We start from the raw sequence: 19,276 nt of genomic DNA on the forward strand, positions 1-19,276 counted from the left end.
ACGCTATCACACTTTCCTTTCTCCCCTCATTGGACTAAGTTTGTCGACACTACTCTGTGCGTGCATCAATAAGTAAGTCTGAGGTCCTGTAGGTACGGGACGATGTTATGCAGGATTTATGAATGTGCGTTAGCAACAGTAGGCTAATTCACAAGGGTGCTATTTTATGTCTGAGCTAATATTGCGCATCTGTTCATGTGTGCTGCAAGTGTTATGTTTCTGTTTATTGAATGCGTTATTCAGTGCAAACATAACCGCTTTGTTTTAATTTCAGAGCTAGCAATTTGCTTGGTTTACAACCATTAAAATTGTAATTTTGCCTCACTCTGTGCATTATGAATTCAGCTCTCCTTTTTAGCAAGTCATTTAGCTCTGCTCGATTTGTGACTAAAAGAGTGTGTAGATTTAGAAAAACAAGTCTTAAGAGATTGCTCTAACGATTTACAAAGTTCTTCCAACTCCGCAATCTTTACCTCTCTCTTTTTCTTCAAATTTGCTGCAAAGGAAGATGTGAAATCTCTAATAAATCCTTTAGTGGCTTGCCAGATGTACACCGGGTCCGAAACTGAGCCAGTATTGATTGATATGAACTCCGCTAGTTTGGCTCCAAATTCTGTATTAAAAGCTGTGTTTTGGAGAAGGGAATTATTGAATTGCCACCTTCTAGATTTTTCTCTTAACATATCACAATGGAATGTGGTTATCAGTGCATTGTGGACAGGATTGCTGGTTCCATTGCTATTGTGTGGAACATTGGAGCACAAAAAATAATCAATGCGGGAGTGGGTGAGGTGACGTGTGGAAAAAAAGGTTTAATCCTTGCTAGTAGGATTGTGCATTCTCCATATATCTGTAAGATCGTGGGATTCCACAACTGCAATAAACATGTCCTATGTGTTTTGGGCTTTCGTGTGGTTGACCCCTGATCTATCCTGATTTAAGTATAGTAACGCATTCATGTCTTCCCCTATAATTAATGAGTATTCATTGAGAGAAAGCAATTCATTGGTTAGGTGCGGGAAAAAGCTTTCATCATATGTAGCTGGTGCATTTACTGAGACAAAGGCTATTTTCCTACTCCTTATCGTAGTACATATATATGATATCCTGCCTGAAGAGTCTTTACTACTTCTCTCTATGGTGAGTGTGCCTCTCCGTGACAGCAAAACAATGGAATCCTTGGTCGTCACTAGATGCAGCAGCAACTTTGAAATATTTATTTTGTAGATGATTTACATCTCTTTTACGTAAATGTGATTCTTGAATAAGCGCCACGTCTATGTTCTTCCTTCTTAAATAGTCCAGGAATTTAGCTCGTTTGATCGGCCCATTTAGCTTTATGTTAACAGAAAGGATTAAAGGTTCAGCCATTTTCCAAATTTACGCGTATATATGTCTCAAGTACCCTACCAGAATTCACTGATACATTTGTAGCAAAGGGTGAGCTGTTAGATCTAAGCACAGTGTGGTGAAAACACAAAAAATAAAATAATTCCCCTAGCCCTCCGAGACCGCAGACCCCCCTTCCCTCTCTGTAGGATACGTGGCCGCATCAAACGCAGCTCGCACAAAAACTCTCACACAAAACTGACCCTCCTGTCTAAAGTCACAGGTTAACTGAAGCAGGTCTAATGCTTTCCTATGTTAAACATGAAAAATGTAAAAAAAAAAAAAATACTTAAAACTTAGTCCCAACCATCTATTAAGTTGTGAAATAAACTGTATGAAAAACAAATCAACCACGTAGGAGTAATAGACAGATTATAAAATGTAGTCTAATCAGATGGTCCTTATAACTCTGCTCCCAAGCTCATACACTATAATTTCAACCCGCTATTATGCTGTAAAATAGACTATGTGGGAAACAAACCATGTAAGAGTAGTAATATAGATTATAAAATAAGTGTTTATTGCATTCTCAGGCTGTGTAAAATAAACAGTCCATGTCCCTCATGCTTTCAGCCGAATCAAACATCCCTCCAAAGTCAGATTGCAGTGTCCTCGGTTAAACTTGCACAGTTTTCCAGGTACACTAATCCACAGTCCTCGGGTCCGCCTGCTCAGCTTCCCGTACCGGAGGCCCGCACGCCGCCCTCCGGGCCCGATAACAACTCCCAGTCTGTTCACAAAGCGCCCAGTTTGAGCGCCACGTCTCCTTCTTTCATCTTAAAATCTCGACAGAAGTTGTCCGCCTCCTTGGGTGCCGTGCATTTGAGCGCTCTCCCTCCGTGGTTTACTCTCAAAGTTGCCGGATAAATAAGAAAGTTTGGGATGCCTTTAGCCTGCGATGGACTGGCGACCTGTCCAGGGTGTACCCCGCCTTTCGCCCGACGTATGCTGGGATTGGCTCCAGCCCCCCCACGACCCTGTGCGCGGGATAAGTGGTTGACGATGGATGGATGGATGGATGGGATGCCTTTAGCATGCAGCTTATTCTGCACTCCTATAAATCCCTGGTGCCGTTGTACGGTGAAAGCGTCCTTCACCGCGATGCATACCGCTGATTGAAGCCCGCTTTGTTGCCTTTCCAGGACCCTGGCCATAGCCTCCTCCATACGTAGATCCGCGTTAGCATCTGGAACCTCGCTAGCAGTCGCCATGCTAGCGTCGTTGGCAGATGTCTTTGCTCAGTTAAACTGCAGCGGGGCCTGCCTTTTTCGCTCCTGCAGGCATTCCGTTACCCTGGTGACAAATCAAAGGATTGGCGTCGAATAAAAAAGAATAGACCTGGTTTTCAACAAAAATATGGAGATGGGGCAGAGAGCTCTAGCAGCAATGCCGTTCATAGGTCACGTGATCTCCCCAGTGTTAGACAGTTTTAAAAAACAAAACAAGACATTACATACATTGAGGGCATGAGATTTAAAATCGATGACTAAATAAGAATTGTACATGAGAGGGGGGCAGTGATGAGATAAAATAGCAAAGTGTAATACATTTTTTTACAGTGCAGTGTAAGAAATGAACAGTTACTTAAGAATTACTTAAAGGAGATTACAGGAGGAAAAGGGTAGAATGATAATCAAATGTTTGGGACAACAACAAATCCAAGACTTGTATAGATCTGGCTTGAGAAGCACAACATGTTTCCTTTTGTAATTGTTGATGTTTGTACTTGAGGTGGGAGAGGCAGTGGAGCAGAGCGGTCCCGTCCACAGGCTGGGGGCGAAGCTGTCTGAGGTCCAGGCTGGCCTCACATCAGTTCAGAAAAGACTTGACCAGAGAAGTCCCAATGTGACTGTGGCAAAAATCACTCAGAAGGTGGGTAGTAACCTGGCTGGATCATTACCACTCTGACATCTGACTTAGTACAGATACTAGAATAAAAGGGTTTCTGTGCAGTGCGCAGTTTAGCTAGATGATGATCTCACACTCAACAATGTTTCCCCCTCATGAGCCTATGGACTCTGATATAGTTTGACAAAAAAACTTTAAAGCTATATTGTGTAAGAATTTCTCCCATCTAGCGGTGAAATTGTATATGACAACCAACTAAATATTACTTTCTAGCCCCCCACATTCCGAGCATGTTCTAACTCCTACGGTGGCCGAACCCGAAATAAGCTCTTAGTATCTTCATCGTTTACGCGCAGCTGCAGGGGCGGCTTGGCCATCTGGCAATTGCAGATGGCCGGATCATTTTTTAAATTGTGGGCCAGTCAGATTTGTTTTTTTAAGCATTCAGCATCAGTAGTAAGCATTGTTTGTCTTGTCTCTTACTTACATTAAATGTTTAAAAATCTGTTACATATAAGGTACTGCTTATATTATTTCACCATCTGTACAGAAATGTAAATAGTGAATGCACGTGTCTGTGGGTGGGGCTGCATGGGCATGGTGATGTGGGCTGGTGTGGCTATAGTGCCAGGGCTGAATTTTTGTCCCAGTCCGCCCCTGCGCAGCTGTTCTGTCAGGGAAAATCACGACGTTACGCACAACCATGCTATAGTTAGCCAAGTAACTATGAAACTTCAAATTTACACAAATAGGCAGAATTACCTGTCGAGAAGAAAGCAGGCAACTTTGGCGTCCCTTTTAAAATCCTTGCTCCTTATGAGCTCTTTCCATCTTGGAAAAGCCACTCCAATATTGACTTTGGTCGCGTTGTCGTTTTAATTCTCTTTTTAACTTCTCCTAACTTCGCTCCTATGTATTCTGAATGATTCTGAATGGCAGATTCTACGTGTACGAGAATACTTTGATTAGTTGGTGGAAGTAATTACACATAAATGAGCACATATTTGTTAAACAACAAAGTTTTTTTTGCTAAGAATCAACAAAAAAAAATTACACAATGTAGTTTAAAGAAAACATTTTATTTGTATTAGCCACCACTTTTCAAAAGGCTTTTCACATTAAAAGGTCCCATGACATGGTGCTCTTTGGATGCTTTTATATAGACCTTAGTGGTCCCCTAATATTGTATATGAAGTCTTTTTCCCAAAATTCAGCCTTGGTGCAGAATTACAGCCACTAGAGCCAGTCCCACAATGAGCTGTCCTTAGGATGTGCCATTTCTGTGTCTGTCTCTCCTGAGAGGGGGGGGCAAGGTGGAGGGTGGGGGTGTGGCCTTGAAGAACTGCCACTTTGCTCGTTTGAAAGCCATGATGTCTCTCTCTCGTGGGTGGGCCAAATTCTCTGGGTGGTCAAAGCAGAGAAAGGGGAGGTAATCTTGCTCCTTATGACCTCATAAGGAGAAGATTCCAGATTGGCTCATCTGAGCTTTCATTTTCTCAAAGGCAGAGCAGGATACCCAGGGCTCGGTTTACACCTATCACCATGTCTAGCCACTGGGGGACCATAGGCAGGCTGGGGGAATGCATATTAAAGTTAAAAAACCTCATAAAGTGAAATTTTCATGCCATGGGACCTAAGTTGGTTATCTTAGACCTAATGGTTTAAGATAACATTACACAATACAGAATCAATAAATTAACTGCAATAAAGTAGAAAACATGCCATCGGAAACAACTCAAAGAACAAGGTCAGATAATAAGAAAAATAATGTGATAAAATAAAATAAAAACATAAAATAATGATAAAATATGCTGTAGGTAGGATTGCGAAGATCCAGGACTTAGCCAAAAAATGTGAACCTCGGCAACTTCTCAGTCCCCCCCCCCCCTTTCCGCTAAAGCCCAAAACCTCCTAAGCTCCTCCCACCACAAAGGAGAATGAATGCGTGTGCATGATCAGTGATTGACACACAGTTAGACCCTGAACTTGATTGGTGCATCTGAACAGGGAGCTGTGGATTTTTGCAAATCGCACTACAGGCTGTAGGTGGTGCCAGAGGAGCCAAATTTTAATAGTAGTTAAGTTAATTTAATAGTAGTAGTGTTTTATTGGGCATCAACCTTGCATTAACGAGCGTATTTTCAGAAAAAAAGTATTAAGTGTAAATAAAAGCTTCAGGTGGCAGGTTACGCCTGTGAGACGCAGCTGAGGTGCGAGCTGCATGGAGCTGCTTCAGACAGCTGCAGAGGTTAAAATGACAGTGCATCTGTTGCTTGAGATGTGCGAGAAAAAAACACTCACTGGTTGTTTGGGCTTATGTGGACTATATTTAAGCTGTAAAAAAAATGCTGTTAGAAGCTTTAAAGTCAAAGCGATGAGAATTTTGTAATGTTAAAGTCAATAAATCATCCAAACATCGTGACATCTGATTGCTTGTGTATGCTCAGCGTGTGTGGGATGAGCTGGACTTATGGCACTCGTGCGTGGCGGCGCTGGAGGTGGACATGCAGGACTTGGAGAAGCCAGAAGAGGTGCTGACCCTCACTGAGAGACTGGTGGAGGTCCAGCAGCTCCACTCCCAGCTGGCCAAACAGGCGGAGCAGAGGACCACCCTCCTCAGCAAGGTCAGGATGCCTTCGCCTCCCCTCAGGATTCTTTTTCTCTTTTAGAACTGCTTGTATGTAATGTTATCTGTCTATAATTTCTGAGTCATAATTTCCATATTTGTTTGGTGTGAAACAACAAATGTGTGTGATGACAGGTTTCCGTTGGTGCTGTTGTAATTCTTAAATCACGCAGCCCAGAACGGTGTATTTAATTTAATGTTTATACTGACAAACAACTGATGTTATGTTATGTGTGTATCTCGTTTTAACAAAAACATTGGGAAACACTCATAATGCCCTTCACACAAGCATTGCAACTTCTTGTCCCACACATGTATAGTAAATACCACTTAGTTGTGAAATTTATGTGATTTGTAATTTCTGACAGCCTCAAAAGATGCTATTTCAGATAATATTAAGTACAAGTTTGTGTCAGAGCTTGTTAAAGTTGGTAGCTACGTTTCCATCCACTTGTCAATCGAATTATCTGAAGTTCGTTAAAAACATTCATGCGAATAAAGCTGGTGAAAGTGTGTTTCCATCCAACGGCTTTAAAGCAAATAAAAACCTGTGGCTAATGACGTCACATGCTGTTTTGCGTTCAAATTGGTATATTGAATAGATTTAAGACATTTTAAGGTGTTTCCATTAATTTTGGCACTGAATCACACAACATTCAAGCAAACATTTGCAAACAAAGTTTGCTAGCCAAAATGGATGGTGCCGTCTACCTACAAATGATTGATATTGCACAAGTTGTGATAGTGCTTATGTGCCAGCTGATAGCAACGTATCAAGCTATAATAACAACCACGCTATCAAAACATCACTTTGATGATGCAGATAATTTATGGCATTTCTTAGGTTTTTGCAATCTCAAATAGCCGTTACATTTTGCTCGTAAATTTAATTTAAAGTCTCACGTCTAGGGTTGGGTACCGAAACTCGGTGCCAATAGGGAACCGGTGCCGACGTAAACGGTAGTAACGAGTCCGAATAAGAACGAAAGTTTCGGTGCCTCATTTCGGTGCTCGACTTTACACTACACCTGACAGCATGTAACGTTAGCCTACCTTTAGCTAGCAGCTGGATTAATCACGGTTAAAATGCTGACAGCTAACGTTAAACAGTGTAAAGTGTGACTGTATTTCACTGTGGAGGACTTCAACAGCGGGATGTAACAGTCTGCTCTGCAGCGCAGCAGCTGCCGTTGTCGCAATTCATAGATATACAGTATGTTTCTATGGTCGGAATTAAACAACACAGACGGTGACGGTGCGTTCACTTGCAGCTGCCGTTGTCGGAATTAAACAACACAGATTCACTTAAAACAGGTAGCCTCGTGGTGCATTCACAGTAATTGTAAAATACTAAGTAATTTTCCCATCTGGGGTTCAACAGCAATTTACTGGTGAAATAAGTTATTGTTATTGTTATAGTTATTACATTATTTTTAAATCTTTAATTTTGACCATGGCCTTAGCAATAAACAAGTCACTGACTGTTGTTTACTACCCTTATTTTTTTTCTTCTTCTTTTTTTTAACTTTATTGAAAAGTACCGGTTCAGGCACCGTTTAGGCACCGGCACCGTTTTAAAAGTATCGGTTTAGCACCGGAACCGAAAAAAAACCAAACGATACCCAACCCTACTCACGTCTCCTTGTTCTTCCACTTATATCTGTCTTTGTTGACACCTGCCGTGTCTGCAAAGAAACCGGAAATTACCTTAAACTTCTTCTTCGTTTTATGGCGGGTTGCAACCATAAAATGACCTAAAACGTAATTACAATTCATTATTATATATTCGGCAAATAACATTTCCATCAGCGTTTATCGCATAAGCCATTTACCGATTAAGAGAAAATCTGTTGAGATCAAACATAATTACTTTGTGTCGATATTCATGAAATTCAGTAAAATTTTACCGTTTCCATGAGGCATTTTTCATTCAATATTACTTAATTTGCATAAAAATGTGTGGATGGAAACATGGTTAGTGTTCACACAGTTTCTATGGTTTCTTGATTAAGGTTTTTAACTAAATATTGTTTGTGTTTGTGGTCAGATCCAAACATGGCTTCAGGAGCATCAGGAGATGATCAGCAGCTCTAAAAGCTGGATGGCTGAGGCCAAGTCGTGGCTCGCCACCCCCTGCACCTACACCACCGCTAAATGTCTGAGCAGCCATGTTCACACTCTGCAGGTTGGCACACTCAACTGTCCTTTCTACACTAAGGCCCCGTCCACACGTACCAAAACGATCTTTTTTTTACCCGTCTTCCCTGGATTCGTTTCAAGAATAGTTGCGTCCAAACGAATCCACTTGTAAATGACTCAATACGCTACTTCATATGCCAGGCCTATAGGCGGCGCTGTTTCTGCTACAGAAATTTACCAAAAAAAACGGAGAAGAAGAGCATAGTCACTTCCACTTCCCATCATAACATGACTAGCTAGATTATCATTTTCTCTTAATACATCCGTGGACTATAATATCTTTCACCACTGCTCATTTTATAAAGGCTGCCACAAGAAAACGTGTCTTTGTTTACGTTGTATAATGTGCTGTTGGATTGCTTTTTATTTTGCATGATTGCAGCGCGCTTAGCAGCCGTAGCAGCGAAGCTAACGTGGCCGCTTAACGTTCGCTAGCTCTAACATCGGCAGTCAAACAAACATCAATGATCCATGAATGATGTCTTTTTAATAATCTATACGTTTTTCTTGCAGTAGCCTTTCTACAATAACCCGTGGTAAAAGTTACTATAATCCATTCAGGGAGTTGATAAGCAGACAGATTAGCTAGCTAGTTGATAAGTTATCTACTTCCACTTTATAAACAGATAGCCATAGCAGCTAACGTTAACGTTACTTCGCTGCTGGAGCGGTCAGCTACTTTAGCGATGTTTAACGTTGGCTACATAACGTTAGCAATATATCTTGTGTAGAATCCAGAGGGAAGGGTCAGGGAGCAGAGTATTTAGATGAAGTGAGCTGGTTTGACCATGGAGATGGGACATGCTCGCTTAGCTTCACCGCAGTTGTGCGCGTCAGCGGCCGTGGGAGAGGGTGTAAAAGAGGGGTGTGGCGATGACATCATCGATACGGATCCGTATTTACCATCCATACGAAGCCAAACGAGAGCCGTTTTCGGATTTTTTCACCCTGAGACCTGGTTTCAAAAAAGTGCGTTTTCAGGCAGTGCGTTTGCAGGATTCGTCTGGACGGTCGGCCAAACGATGCAAAACATGTGCGTTTGCACAAAAAAACTTTTAATACACTACCCTGTCTTTCTACAGCACTTTACTATAAAATGCTATTCAATTCCTCAATGTATTATGTGTCACATTCTGCAGGAGAATGTGGTAAATGTAAATTGAGTAAAATATGTTTGTTTTGTATGTCCACGAAGAGACTGACATACAGTATATATTAAAAAACAAATTAGGCATGTATGAGAAAATCTGGAAACCATTTGACCAGTTCATTAAAAAAAAGTTGTAATTGCAATAACAAAAATCAATAAAAAAACATTGTTAAAAAAACAAACATATATTCCTGTCTTGTGCTGCAGATGGTGTTGGATGACTCGGCACAGATCCGAACCACTCTGCAGGGCTTCGCCTCAGTCCTGAAGGAAATGTCACAGGTTTGTGACGTCACAACTCTCCAGGAACAACTGGACGAAGCTGATCACCAAGTGGCCAACGTTCAAGACCGCTTCAATGCTCCTCTGTCTCACCTGGGGCACGCTGCGGACGTCAGTCTGAGATTCTATTCTTTTCATAATTTAATCCGTTTTGAACTCTTGTACATATGTTATTTATTGTATTTCTGTTAGCTCATCTCTCTTTACCAGGAGATGTGTTGCTCACCCCTCTGCACATGTACTTATCTGTTTTGCAAATATACTGATCGATCACTTGCTGTCTAGGAGGTGGAAGCCATTGAGAGTGAAGTCAGGCAGATGGAGAATGATGTGGCTGAGATCAAGATCTTATTATCGTCTCCAGAGACTTTCCCCAGCCCCAGAGAAGAAAGCCTCAAGGTAAGATGTGGCATTTTAATATCAATATGGTTGTGATTACCTGTATAAGAAAATACTAAAACATGAGTGAAACTGATCAAGTGATTGTCAACTCACTTTGTCAGTCAGAGATTGATTTTATAGCCCAAACTGCAAATTCTAAATGTTGGAGGTTTGCTTTAGGACAAAAAAGACAAGTTTCTAAATTGGTCCACTTTGTCAGCCAGAAATTTCAAATATCTGTTTTTCTGAATGCAATTCTTCTGTGTGCAGGCTGTGGAACAGAGGATCCAGTGCATGAGGAGGACCGTAGCTGAGATCCAGAAGTGTAAACCAGGCCTCTGTCTTCCAGAGAAGGCTGAAGACACTCTGATTGTCTTCACTGTCGTGGATGAGCTCCAGACTCTGCTGCTGGAACTGGAAAAGGTCAGACAGTCAGTCAGTCTGTAGTCTATATTGACGATGTTTCATTTACAGGACAGTTCCGGTGCCGCGGGTTTCAGGAAACATCTTCCGAGCTAGAACCAACAATCAAATTATATTTATCTTTTTTTTTTTAGCAAAAGTCTCATCACACACTTGACAGCCATTTTCATTCCAGAGCTACGTACACATCTGCCACCAAAACAAGTTCCTTCCCGAGGCTATTTTGCAGACGTACTGTTGCTCCATCCGACGATTGTGATTGGTTTAAAAGGTCCCATGGCATGAAAATGTCACTTTATGAGGTTTTTTAACATTAATATGCATTCCCCCAGCCTGCTTATGGTCCCCCAATGGCTAGAAATGGCGATATGTGTAAACCAAGCCCTGGGTATCCGGCCCGGCTTTTGACAAAATGAAAGCTCAGATGGGCTGATCTGGAATCTTGCTCCTTATAAGGAGCAAGGTTACCTCCCCTTTCTCTGCTTTGCCCGCCTAGAGAATTTGGCCCCCCATGAGAGAGAGAGACATCATGGCTTTCAAACGAGCAAAGTGGCAGTTGTTCAAGGCCACAACCCCACCCTCCACCTTGCACCCCCTCTCTCCTCAATAGCTACAGGCACAGAAATGGCACATACTAAGGAAAGCTCATTGTGGGACTAGCTCTAGTGGCTGTAATTCTTCACCAAGGCTGAATTTCGGGAAAGAGACTTAAGATACAGCATTAGGGGACCACTGAGGTCGATATAAAAGAATCCAAAGTGCACCATGTTATGGGACCTTTAAAGAAATGCCAATAAACCAGAGCTCGTTTTTCTCCCATCCCGGAATGTTGTGTGAACTAGCCAGGCCCTCGTCCACAGCAGTGTGCAGGAAGGTCTGGCAACGCGAGACTAGTCAGTAAGTCATGTCAGACTTGAAGTGGCCTTTATTGAACCTTCTCCGTCCCTCTTCTTGTAGAAGGTCCCTGCTCTGTTCATCCAGCAGCCTTCCACTCCGGTCCAAGCCAAAGCTCCGTCAGCAGAGCAGACAACCTCACAGCCTCAACTCCTGGAATCCACTTCAGAGGAGGCTGAGGTGAGTTTGGTTCACTTTTCAAATTACAGTAAAAGTGGTTTAGAAAATTGATAGCATTATGGTTACTGCGCATGCCACGTAACTGCAATGTCGCGAGTTTGATTCCGATACATACATACATCCACCAAGGGTCCCGCCGGAATTTCCACCACAACAGCTCAACAGCAATAAAGTCCAGCTGGTCTAGCTCTCGTCGCCCTCCACACTCCACCAACCGGACTGTCGACCACAGCGTATTAGCCCGCCTGTCTGAATGAATCCACTCCTAGTGGGTTTGTTTACATCTGTCAAACCCGTGGCTCCGGCCGGGGAGGAGGTCTCGCGATAATTTACCGTGAGAAGTGGAAAGTCTCGCCGGTGTCTGTGGCTGTCTCCAGCTCGTTTGAATCTGTTGTCTGCAAGTTGTCTGGTCCCACTCCTACCATCATTGCTACTGTCTACCGCCCCCCTGAACCGAATAGTGAATTTTTAAATGACTTTGCTGCTTTTCTCACCCACTTGTCCTCTCTCTCACCAAACATAATACTGCTGGGCGATTTCAATATCAATCTGCCTCTCACCAAAGACTTCACATCCTGCTTAGAGAGTTTTGGATGTCAGCATCATACCACTTTTCCCACACTTAATCTGCTGCTCTGGTGTCATCCCTTCTGTCCTTACAGCTGATGAACTCCCCATAACTGACCAATTTATCCTCTCATTTACAGTGAAACTCACTCTTTCTATCTCTAAAATACCACCCTTTATTTCATTTCGGAATATAAAGAATATCAACCCCACCACTCTCACTTCAAGTATCCACTCCTCCTGCCTCCCTGACACTCACAACCTATCCACCCCCGATGACCTGGTCTCTCACTACAACACTGGACTCCTTAATATTCTTAATTCCCTTGCTCCATTGTTTCTTTTTCCGTCTGCGCCCCTTGGTTCACCCCCGATCTTCGTCTCATGAAGGCCAAAGGTCGGCAACTTGAACGTCTCCATAGTAAAACTGGTCTCACTATTCACAAAGAAATGTACAATATCCACATCTTACATTACAAGGACACCATTGCAAGCACTAAAACCCACTACTACACCAGTATAATCACTGCCAATAAAGGAAACTCCAAGACACTGTTTTCCCTACTTAACATTATCACCTAACCCCAGGACTTTTCCCCCCTCGCTTCTATACATCCTCCTTCTGCAACTCTATTATGTCCTTCTTCACTGAAAAAATCAAGAACATCCAGCAGCACCTTGGACCAATCCCTCACCTCAACATCTCAGACGACTTTCACCCATCTGCACACTCATTCTCCTCCTTCCAGCTCCCCGCTATTTCAGAAATCACAGAACTCACCCGGAAATCCAAGCCATTGACCTGTCAACTTGAACCCCTCCCCACACAACTTGTTAAAGTGATGGTTCGGAGTAATTTCACCCTAGGGTCCTTTGTACCATGACCTCGAGCCAAACACCCCCCCAGAAGCTTTTTTCACCTGGGTCTAACATTGGGAGAGTTAGCGTAGAGTAGCGTTATCAGCTGAATAGCTTAGCGCAGGGGCTAATGGACCCACGTTTGTATCTCGTAAATGACCCCAATCAATGCCCGAAATATAATAAACGCGTCTACACTAGTATATAGTGGTTATGCACTCATAAAACGATGGATTGGAAAGTTTGAGTACAACCAGAAGTTTATGTAAATAACACTTGCCTGCTGGCTTCTGCTCTCTGCTGTTGTTGTTGCTGCTGTAAGATGAGTGCTTAGGGACGTCTACAAATTACAACACCGAAAAGAGATGCAACAAAAATATTTTTTAATTTAACTTTTTTTTTATGTAAGTGCTGTAGTATAACTAGCAGGAGACAAGTAATAATTGAGGTAAGTTTGGAGACATTACCTTATTTAATCATTAAATTAATACATATTTTTGTTGTATCTCTTTTCGGTGTAGTAATTTGTAGACGGCCCTAAGCACTCGTCTAACTGCAGGTAGCAGCAGCAACAGAGAGCAGAAGAGAGCACGCAAGTGTTCATAAACTTCTGGTGTACTTACAAACTTTCCAATCCATCGTTTTATGAGTACATAACCTATTTGTACTAGTGTAGACGTTTGGTATCATTTTGGGCATTATTAGTTGGGTCATTTACGAGATACAAACGTGGGTCCATTAGCCTCTGCGCTAAGCTATTCAGCTGATAATGCTACTCTACGCTAACTCTCCCAATGTTAGACCCAGGTGAAAAAAGCTTCTGGGCGGGTGTTTGGCTCGAGGTCATGGTGCAAAGGACCCTAGGGTGAAATTGCTCCGAACCATCACTTTAAAGCCTTCCTTCCCTTCCTGGTCCCCCTCATTTCTGCTATCATCCACTCCTCTCTCACCACTGGAACTGTTCCTACATCCTTCAAAACTGCTGCCATTACCCCAATCTTGAAAAAACCTGGTGCCCACCCCTCCAACTTCAACAACCTCCGTCCTATATCCAATCTACCCTTCATCTCCAAAATCCTTGAAAAAACAATTGCCTCTCAACTCCATTCTCACCTATCCCACAACAACCTGTATGAACAGTTCCAGTCCGGTTTCCGCCCACTCCATAGCACTTATAACAGAACTTATCAAAATCACCGACAACCTCCTTATGGCAGCTGACTCTGGACTCCTCACCATCCTCATCCTCCTCGACCTGAGTGCAGCCTTTGATACCATCTGTCACACCACCCTCCTCAACAGGCTATATTCCATTGGCATCACCCACACCCGGTTAGACTGGTTCACATCTTACCTCTCTGGACGCACTCAATTCATTTAACTCAAGTCTTTTAAATCCATTCCCTCCTCCGTCACTTCAGGTGTGCCCCAGGGCTCTGTCCTGGGGCCCCTACTCTTCATCATTTACCTCCATCCCCTCGGCAATATCTTCCGCAAATTTAACATTCACTTCCACTGTTATGCTGATGACACCCAGCTCTACCTCTCCACCAAACCCTCGTCCACTCTCCCGCCCACCTCCCTTACTGATTGCATCTCTGAAATAAAAACCTGGTTTACCCAAAACTTCCTCAAATTAAACAGTAATAAAACCGAGGTTCTCCTCATTGGCACCAAATCCACTCTATCCAAAACCGACAGTTTTTCTCTAACTATTGATAACTCCCCCGTTTCACCCACCCCCCAGGTTAAGAGTCTGGGTGTCATCCTTGACAGCACACTATCCTTGCCCGCATCATAACTCAAACCCCCTCCATCCATCACATCACTCCTGTCCTCCAACAGCTCCACTGGCTCCCAATCCAGTTCTGTATCCAATTCAAAGTCCTCATGTTTGCATTCAAAGCCATCCACAACCTCGCCCTGCCATATTTGTCCCGCTCCCTCAGATCCTCTTCCTCCATACACCTGTCTGTCCCCTCCGCCCGTCTCACCACCAAGGGGAGCCGAGCATTCAGCCTCTCTGCTCCCCGTCTCTGGAATTCATTACCACCGCAACTCAGAAACATTGATTCATTCCACCATTTCAAATTGCAACTCAAAACATATCTGTTTAAAACTACCTATTCCACTTGATGTCAATTGCTCTGCCTCTTTCTGTTGTTTTATTGCTGTTGTATTCTTTATTTTTTGCTGCTTTTAATGTCTTTTGTATCCCAGTACAGTGTCCTTGAGTGCCGAGAAAGGCGCCTTTAAATAAAATGTATTATTATTAAAGTTGTTAGTCTTATCCAGTGTTCTGCAATGACTGGGACAGTAGTTAAAGTGCATTGGTTAAGTGGCTTAAAATCCTATATTGGCAAGATGATGTGCAGGCCCAAAGTATTAATGTGTAGAAAACAAGAGATAATCAACTAAACCAAAAATGTTATTGTGCTGTAACTCAGAAGGATGACATGGAACAAGGCCATATCCGAATTGTCCATGTTAAAGAGGACGTACTGAAGGGATCTGGAGCGTCACGGCTGAATGTGGAACAGTCCTCACCTGAACAGAGACCGTCGCGGACACCTGACAGCACTCAGGTAAGGAAGCCTGGGAGCCAGCCTTCTGGTTTTATGTTGGTTGCCTTTTTTGTGACGTTCTGCCCTGGAAAGGTGCTCTATAATAATAATAATACTTACTTACTTTTGAACGCTGAAAGAAACAACTGATAAATACTGTATCCTTACATGTGTGTGATCTTCAGTGGAGTGCCACCAAATCGTGTTTGTTCTCACTGTTATCTAATTTACATGAAATTAAGAACACTGAATAATAAGACCTGGATTTTGAATATCAAGTACTCACCACCTGTAGTCCTGAAAGGTTATGGTAGAACAAAGTATAGAGGGATTGGTACTAACATTCCTGCTTACCTATTCCTCCGTGTGTTTTTAACAAAGTTATTTAACAAATGTGTTTTTTCCCTGCATGCTTAATACTACTATTTATTTCTGTATTTAAGTATTCTGAGTACACACTGTTAAAAGTGCAGATAGTGGGACATCGAGCTGAAGAGACATGCAAGACATTGTTAATGAAATTCTATGGGAAATCCCAGAGTTTCTAAAAAAACAAAAAAATAATCCCAAATATGTCAGGCTGAATAAATAAGGAAATTCTTCCAAAAATTTGAATTAAATATAATGTTATAAAAATACTACTATAACACTATCAAGGATTGCATGGGATACTTGGGTTTTTCATTGAAACGAAAGGCAATGTGTAGTGGAGGGTAGTTCATGACTAAATGGTGAAAACATTGAATTGTATTTATTCATTTTGCAGTGTTAAGAAATCCTAACTATAAATAGTCCTTGAGCTGCATTTAAAATGCAGTTTTATTTTTTCTTGGTTCATAGCCTTACTTTTCACCAAATTTTATTGAAATCAGTGTACAGGTTTTTGAAATATCCCGGTTATTAAAAAATAAGCAAGCATACTTTCTCTTTCAGAGGACAATGTTATAGCTAGGGGAGTAACGATTTACTTTCGATTTAAAAAATATTTTGTTCAGTACTGACTGGTATATATACCATTGTTAAATTAGGGAGTGTTGATTTATTAAGAGCAGCAGATCATTGGTTTTATGCCCTTACAACTGCCATTTACATTTTAAAATTATTCTTTACAGGGTTTCCACGGGGTCTTAAAAAGTCAAAAATTTCATAATAAACATTTTTGGCCTTAAAAAGTCTTAAGTTGTAGGTAAAAAGTATTGTGTTGTAGGTCTTAAATAAATTAAATTAAATTTTAAACAGGTCTTAATTTTCCTAAGGCCATGCAACCTCTGATGCTTAGTTTTTTTTGTTGTAGTTCTTTCTTTCGCTAGGCCAAATATAATTTTGCTGTATTACGACTACAAAGGAGACCAAGTTATATTGCAGCTTTCATGTTATTGGTGCAAGTTTCTTTGGGATTGTACCACAGATACAAAACAAAACAAAATTTTAGACTTCAGCTATGGGGGAGTGCAAGTTTAGCGATACTGAAAAAAACGGAATTCAGGGCTCAGTTGATGTTGTGATAAAAGTCTTGAATTTCATTCATAATGGTCTTAAAGTCTTAAATTTGACTTGGTGAAACCTGCAAAAACTCTGCTTTAAAAAGAATGGCTACATGGTATCAATTATGATATAATCCCCTTATTGTTTTGGACCAGGCCATACAGTCAAATTTAAATAATTTATTGAAAATGTTATAACAATATCCTATTTCAACAGTCAATTGGGAACACACTGTTAAACAAAAAGAAGAGCGTACGAGTTCACGAGGTGCACCTGAATGCACCATGAGGTCCCTCTCTGCGACCCACACGCTTTGCAGTTTGTTGTTTACATAGCTCACGGGGAAGTTAAAATGTTGCCACACCAGTGACTTCAGGGAAGCAGGAGGATTTTCCAGTTCTGTTGTTTCACCTTTCTTTCTGCACTTTCAGAAAGTGCAGCTGTATTCTACCGGTATGCTATGCTGTGTCATCTATGAAGTGTTGTGGAAAAAAATAAATACTGTGAGAATCACCAATCCTCCTTTTGATTTTGCTGATTGAAATTGAAAGCTAATTCAGTCCGATTTTCAATTTAGAATTGGACACCGATTGTGACACCCCTAGTTATAGCTGCTTTTAGTGCTAAAGTAAACAATGCCAGTCATTAGCAGCAACAGTGGCCAGCTTGCAGCTCAGTGTCCCAGATGCACTTATGACCACTTCCCGTGTGACTCTCCAAATGAGCGTGTTTCCGTGTCAGCAGAGGGAGCATGACGGCGTGCTCCAGGCTGAGGAAGCCACAGAGCACAGAGAGGAAGAAGGTGGAGGAGGTGTTTTATGGTGGCTCTGGGATGCTTTCCTGGCTGCTTCGCCAGAGGTAAAGAAGATCTAGAGCTGCTTCTAAAAAAATCTTTTTATCCATTGTCTTTCTCTGTCCTACCTCTGTTCTTTTGGTCTCTTTTACCCCACCCCCAGAGTTCCTTGTGACCCAAGGTCAGCTACTTACAATGTAGGTGGGACGTATTAACCACATTGGAAGCCATAACAAGTTTTAGAACATTTATATAAAACTAACCAATTATTTTTGGATTGGTAATACACCTGAGACCATAGGTATGATCCCCATGGCATCAATCCTAACTATCTAGTTCGATTTAAAGCATTTCTAACAACTATATGACTAATAAGAAGATATAAGATCTACAAGATATAAGATAAGACCTGGGTCACTCTGTTCTCCACACCACTGCTGGCAATGAGTTCCCTTACCTCTACTACCATCTTATCATATCAGCTGCTTACTGCTTCAACAACCCTCTCCTGATCCTTAAAACATCTCTTCAATCACTGCAGCTCCAACTCCAACTTCCTCATTTCTACTTCAACCTCCCTGCACATCTGTTTCTGGATTTTGTTCTGCCTCTAGAGAGCAGTATTGATCAGTGTTTGTAATTGTAATAAACAATGTTCTCTCTTTCAGCCATTTAACATTTAGGTTTGCTTTGTTTATATAAACTTTTTTTAAATATACATCATTGTATGTGTTAGGAACCTGTGGCCGTTGTCCCAGAAGAGACTGAAGGTGTCGCTGGACAAAGCCCTAAAGAGACTGGAGAAGACAGACAGGTAACTTAACTCTTAACACTGTCAAACATCCTCATTGGCTCCTGTTGATTGATTCTCAGCTTTTTTTTTATAACATAGCACAAGTCTGGTAATATTATCTATTTGTATATTGGCAACAAATCTAATCAAATGACCAAAACCAACAGTGAATTGATCCTACTAACAAGTCTGGCCTGTGTTTCCAAAGACTGATATTCCATGGAGCTTCATTGTTGTCCAACAAGTATTAAAAATACATCAATGATCCACACTGTTGCACTGGGTGATACCATAAACGCACACATTGTAGTTTATTGTATTGTATTATTTCACCCAATCCCACATACACCGCTGTAAATACTCTATAGTGAACCAAATCTACACCTGAAATAGTCCCCAATAACTGCACTATTTACAGTACCCAGCAGTTTAATAAACTCATTTTTCCTTTTAAAAAATGAAAGTGAAAAAACAGGATTGGGGCGGAGTGCCACGGACACAGTAGTAAAGTCGGAGAAAAGACATTTTTTGTTTTAATCTTTTCACAGGATTTGTTGACAATAAGAAAAGTATAGAATATCACCAGGCTTATCTTTTCCAACTATTTTTTATTTAAATTTCCACATAAATTTCCCTAGTGGGAATGACTTTAGAGACGTATCTCTCCAATATGTCCTATTCAATTCAATTCAATTTTATTTATAGTATCAAATCATAACATAGGTTATCTCGAGATACTTTACAGATAGAGTAGGTCTAGACAACACTCTATAATTTACAAAGCCCCAACAATTACAATAAGTCCCTCAAGAGCAAGCAGTGCGACAGTGGCGAGGAAAAACTC

At 41.5% G+C, this 19,276-nt stretch overlaps 1 protein-coding gene across 1 annotated transcript in view; it reads left to right on the forward strand.

The window, feature by feature from the left end:
- LOC120548886 overlaps positions 1 to 19,276 on the forward strand; it is a 193,550-nt gene that overhangs the window by 168,793 nt on the left and 5,481 nt on the right. Inside the window, exons 66-75 of the mRNA XM_039785398.1 lie at positions 3,121 to 3,261; positions 5,685 to 5,861; positions 7,911 to 8,048; positions 9,420 to 9,605; positions 9,780 to 9,893; positions 10,146 to 10,298; positions 11,256 to 11,372; positions 15,245 to 15,382; positions 17,588 to 17,704; positions 18,376 to 18,453. Of these exons, the coding sequence (XP_039641332.1) occupies positions 3,121 to 3,261; positions 5,685 to 5,861; positions 7,911 to 8,048; positions 9,420 to 9,605; positions 9,780 to 9,893; positions 10,146 to 10,298; positions 11,256 to 11,372; positions 15,245 to 15,382; positions 17,588 to 17,704; positions 18,376 to 18,453 (1,359 nt within the window). The remainder of the gene's footprint in view (positions 1 to 3,120; positions 3,262 to 5,684; positions 5,862 to 7,910; positions 8,049 to 9,419; positions 9,606 to 9,779; positions 9,894 to 10,145; positions 10,299 to 11,255; positions 11,373 to 15,244; positions 15,383 to 17,587; positions 17,705 to 18,375; positions 18,454 to 19,276) is intronic.

Source organism: Perca fluviatilis, chromosome 20 (genome assembly GCF_010015445.1).
Source record: "Perca fluviatilis chromosome 20, GENO_Pfluv_1.0, whole genome shotgun sequence".
Taxonomy (NCBI): domain Eukaryota; kingdom Metazoa; phylum Chordata; class Actinopteri; order Perciformes; family Percidae; genus Perca; species Perca fluviatilis.